Below are 5,596 nucleotides of genomic sequence, written 5' to 3'. Positions count from 1 at the left end.
CTTGCAAACTTTATATGACCCAGCACAAGGGAAGGCCTGGGCCAAGTAGTGGGAGTGGGTGGGTAGGGGTGCAGGGGCGGGGGGTATAGGGAACTTTCGGGATAACATTTAAAATGTAAATAAAGAAAATAATAATAAAAATAAATTAATTAATAAAAACTCAAAAGAAAGAAAAGGATTGTCACTAGCAAAAAAAAAAAAGATTGACAATAACTGAAAGATAAAAAAAAAAATTTAAAAAATCTACAAATTAAAAAAAATACAGGAGGTTAGGGGGAAACCCAGAATGCACCAGAGACCTGATAAGTGAGATACTTCCAGGATTCAAAGGGAAGGACCTTAGATGCAATACCTGACAGTAGAGAGAGAGAACTTATAGATCCCATCAGCAGGAAGACAGTGAGGGATGGGTTTGCCATTCCACAGTCACATCTCCGAGCCATAATTGCTCCTGTCTGAAATAATTACTGGAATGGAAATGAAGAGGAGCCTGAGGAAAGAAGAGCCAGATTTCAGAAAAAGCAAGAAAGCAGTCATCCTCCAAGAAGACAATTAAATCAGCGAATACAAGTTTCTTTTACGATGTGTTTAAACAATGTTGTGAATTTCATTAGTCTTAAATAACTGATAAAGTACTCTCTAGAGTCTGACCTGAAAAGTGGCTGTAAAGGTATTTAGTAATCAAATGACATGAGGATGAGCAAATTACTTCAACTTAGTACCATTTTCTTGTTTAAAGAAATGGAACCAAAATAAATTTAAAATTAGTAAATGAAATCTATACAAACATATGGGTAATGACCTGTATGTAAATGTGTGAGAATGGCATGTTAGAGAAAAATATTTCCCAGATCCCTAGTAAATAGTGTTTTTGTGTGTTACTTTGAGACAGAGCCTTACTAACTATTTCTGGTTGAAGTAGAACTCTGAAGGAACACAAAGTTGTCTCAAAACTTATATCAGTCCTTCTGACTCAATCTCCTGAGTGATCCATGATTGCAGACATGTGTCACTATGACAGACTTGCATTTACAGTTTTATATCCAGACCTTATCATAAGTAAGTAAATATTTGGTAGAACAACTAAATCATAGGAAGGAATTATTTATAAAAATGGACAGTATCAATTGCCCAGATTATTCAAGCTGCTTATGGCAAGGGTAAGAGTAATTCCACATATCAAAAATACGGACAACACATTCTATCTTGTATAATTTTCTACTTTCAACATTACAGTAATTCTTGTGAGTCCCTATTAACACAAAGTACTCTGCATGTCTTATAAATTTCCACTGGGCATAATTAAACATTGAGAAGTATTTGCAAATTTTCATAATAACAAAAATTTTTAATATTGATTTAGTATTGATTTTAATATTGATAATATTAATAGACATAGGTTTACTCTTTTAGCACAGTGATACAGTTAAATTAAGAGTAATCCAGCATTTATTACATGTCATTATGTAATTTCATTATATTATACCATAGTTCTTAAGAGTAAATAAAAGAAATCCTTGATATGTGGCCACTGATTAATGTTGGCTAGATCTTCACATTCATAACCATAGACTAGACATATAGCAAAAAGAGCTCCTGAGACTGTTTCCCTTGGGTTTTATTTTCTTTCAGCTTAAAATACTTCAGGCAGTGAATCTTTAAAAGCTACATTGGGTTAAAGATTCATGGGAAAGAAAGGTTCTTTCAACATCTACTGTTTTGTTTCACTTACAGGTCAAAGATAAGAAAAGATGAAGCACTTTAAGGGAAACATGACATCGCAGAAAGATTTGAATCCTGACAAAAGTAAGCGTTATGAATAGCATGTGTGTGTGTGTGTGTGTGTGTGTGTGTGTGTGTGTGTGTGTGTGTGTGTTTAGAAAGAGAGCTTTCATTATAAACAATTCTTCAAGGTACTAATTTTATTGTGCACAAAATATGTTATTTACAAATTCCACTTATAAATCCAATTCCTGACATACTTTACTCACAGTTATTTATGTAATATGATATTTTTAAAAATTATGTGGCAATTATAGTGACAATTAGCTTATTAGCAAAGGTTTTAAGTCCCTTTTACTTAAGCATGATCTTCAGAAATACGTAACAGTGTTGAGATACCTTGTTTGTTCATGTGCAGCCCTGTCCTGTTGTATGTCTATTTAGAAAACATGCAACAATAAACTGGCATAGGGCTCACCAGGTCATGACGGAGATAAAATAGGAAAAATGATAAAAAATGATTTAATACTATGTTTACAGCATTATTGCTGCTAAATATAAAGCATGTAAACCTTTCTTTTCCTTTAATTGTACATGACATTGAGATTAGGTTTTTGCTGATTTTCAATTATCTCCAAGAAAATGAACTTATTTAAAGTGGCAAAAAAAAACTCATAGTGAATACTTACTAATGGTTAACCCTAGCCATACATTCACATGGTCTTAGCCTTTTATTTAATTCTCAGAAGACACATTTCAATGGTTTTCTTTTTGTCTTTTTTTCCTTTTCAAGATGCAGTTAAGAAAGCATTGAAAGCAATATGTATTTGAGAACATTCTACTAAAAAGTAAATTGTAGACTTTTAGAAAATAAATACAAGGTTTAAATAAAAGGTATGTTATAACACCTAAAATGTGTTTTCGCTAAATATGATTATGAAAGTTTCTATTTGTGCCTTCTTCCCTCCCTCATTCCTTCCTATCCTACTTCTTTTCCTTTCTTCTCTACTTAAATAATAATCAACTTAAAATGAAAAGAACAGAGAGACTTTGAGATAGAGCCGAGCTTGTGGATGATTCTACATACTGAGATTTTTTTGATCGACCAATAGATACTCTGTAAAACAACCTTGAAGCTTTCCTGTCCACATAGAGTTGCATTTCTTAGAACATCTGAGTAATGCAAGTAAAATAGAACTGGATTATTATATTAAAAAGTTTCATGCTTACATCAATATCTACACAATACTTTGTACCATTAGGTTTTGTGTTTTCTATGGTTTTGATTCTTTATTGTTCATGCACTTTTTTTTTTTTTTTTTTTTTTTTTTTCCCCCTTTTTTTTTTTTTTTTTTTTGCATCTTCAATCCACAAATTATTCTGTATAGTATGACTCTGGAACAAATTTATATAAAGTCAGTATTTCACTTTGTATAGTAAATAGTTGTTGTAACCAATCTTTTGGTGGGAAAACAGAAGACAAGAGCCTTAATTCTTCTAACTCATTGATTCAGCGGGAATGTAGCTAATCTCATTTATAGAATCAAAACCACATAATTGAGGGCTATAGCCCACTGGCAAATTTCTGCACCTACTACCTCTAATCAAAAAACCCATTATACTTTATATTCTATTAGAAATAAGTATGATTTTGTTTAGAAGGACATTGAAATATTGTTAAAACATGATATAGTTAACTTATTCCTTTGATATCCCAAGATATCAACATCACCATTGCTACCATATCCTCAGTATGAGAGTAAATAAACAGGACAGTCCAGAGGAGTGATTAGCACTCTGGGGTGACTATACCATCTTACGAGTTATATCTAAAATATGCTGTTACATTCTTAGAGAAATATAAAAGTTATACTTTCTATTTAAATGCTAGACATAGTTACCTCAAATTATTTATTCCTAGACTGTTTGTGTTTTGAAGGTTGTTTTGTTGAATCATCTCAGAAGAAACACAGAAAGTAATTTCAAACTATTCATGCTCTTCACTTGTGCAATTAAGAACACTGCATTCCTTAGAAAATTGGTATTAATTCAAAATAATTTATAAACTTCTAACTATGAGATTGTAACATCTAGATAAATCATATGTCACACACAGAATCAAGGCTTACAAACTTTTATATATTTAATAATGCAGAAACATTATACTATTATACAATCATTTTTTTAAGGAGGGAAAATGAGTGGAATTCTTTTTGGAATTGGAAACTATGAGAGAGAAATTAGTAAAATGGAATTGGGCAAAATATGCTGTGCTTAGATTTGCATCATCTTGAGGTGTTTCTATAATTCAGCTAAACCTGCCATTTCTGTATTTATTCATATGTAAAATGTATATGAGCACAGAACCAACTTGGCCTTATTAGAGTTTAAAGTTTTCTAGGTATAAAATACCACTACTAATAATATTGAATTAGGAATTAGGTGTATATTTATATACTTCCCTATAGGGTTTAATCACATATATAAATCAAATATGACTATTGTTATTCAATATATGATCTTACAAAAGTTTAAAACAATCTGTCAACCTTACATCTTTGTTGTTTAATTTCAGATGAGCTAAGTTTTAGCTGTGCATGTGGATTTACCTAGTATTCATGGAAAATCATAAAAACGTCACAGAGTTTGTTTTTACGGGTCTTTGGCACAATAGACAAATAGAGCTGTTGTTCTTTCTCTTGTTCCTGCTTTGCTACCTCGCTATCTTAATGGGGAACTCTGTCATCCTATTCACCATCACCTACAGCCACCTAATCGAACAACCAATGTATTATTTTCTCTGCCATCTTTCCCTCATGGACCTCTGCTACACCTCCACTGTGATTCCCAGGCTCATCAGGGACTTGGCCGCCACAAGAAAAAATATTTCCTATAATGAGTGCATGACCCAGCTCTTCACTTCCCACTTGCTGGCCGGTGTGGAAATCTTCATCCTGGTGTCCATGGCCTTGGACCGCTATGTTGCCATTGTCAAGCCTCTGCACTACATGGTTATCATGAGCAGGAGGAGATGTGATATGTTGATTGTCACAGCCTGGGTACTGGGGTTCTGGCACTCCATTGCTTTACTACTGATGGTGCTCAGTCTGCCGTTCTGTGGTCCCAACCACATCAATCATTACTTGTGTGACATCAAGCCTCTTTTGAAGCTGGCCTGTAAAGATGTTCATGTTGTAAGTATCTTAGCAATTGCCAACTCTGGGATGGTGCTTTTTGCCATTTTTATTGTACTACTTGCTTCTTACATACTCATATTGTATTCTCTGAGGACAAGATCATCTGCAGGGCAGCGCAAAGCGCTCTCAACCTGTAGTTCACACATAATGGTAGTAGTTTTATTTTTTGGACCCTGTATTTATATCTATATTTTACCTGCAGAAAATGAGAACAAAGATAAGGAAATTTCTGTGTTTTACACCGTGATTGCCCCAATGTTGAATCCCCTTATCTATACTCTGAGAAACAGTGAAATGAAAAGTGCCATGCACAAGGTGTGGTCTCGGCTGTCACTCAGAGTTGAAATACGTGAAAGAATCTTGTGATTCTGCTTTGATGTTCCTAGGTCAGCTACTATTTGACAGGTCACAGAAAATTCAAAGTATTTAGGGGAAAGTCATGAGCCAAAGAACAACTTAATTCTCTGTCTAATCTAATCTGCGTAATACAACTGTATCCAGAGGTGATCAGATGGATGGAAAGGCTGCAAGAATTGTCATGGTTTGATAGAGGACATGATTAGGATGGGCATAGCATAGGTTCATTTCCTAGCAACCCCAGCACACACATACACAAACACACACACACACACACACACACACACACACACACACACTGAAAACGAAGTAGATCTGTA

General features: G+C 33.9%; 1 protein-coding gene across 1 annotated transcript; it reads left to right on the top strand.

The window, feature by feature from the left end:
* Nucleotides 1-4,340: 4,340 nt before the first annotated feature.
* LOC110319580 (olfactory receptor 4P4-like) lies at nt 4,341-5,285 on the top strand. The gene has a single exon (XM_021195064.1). It carries the CDS (start codon nt 4,341-4,343, stop codon nt 5,283-5,285), a length of 945 nt encoding a protein of 314 aa, XP_021050723.1.
* The last annotated feature ends 311 nt before the right edge of the window (nt 5,286-5,596 follow it).

The sequence above is a fragment of the Mus pahari genome, chromosome 3 (assembly GCF_900095145.1).
Source record: "Mus pahari chromosome 3, PAHARI_EIJ_v1.1, whole genome shotgun sequence".
Classification (NCBI taxonomy): domain Eukaryota; kingdom Metazoa; phylum Chordata; class Mammalia; order Rodentia; family Muridae; genus Mus; species Mus pahari.
The sequence above is the reverse complement of the archived record's forward strand: the minus strand, read 5'-3'. Positions and strand labels throughout refer to the sequence as shown.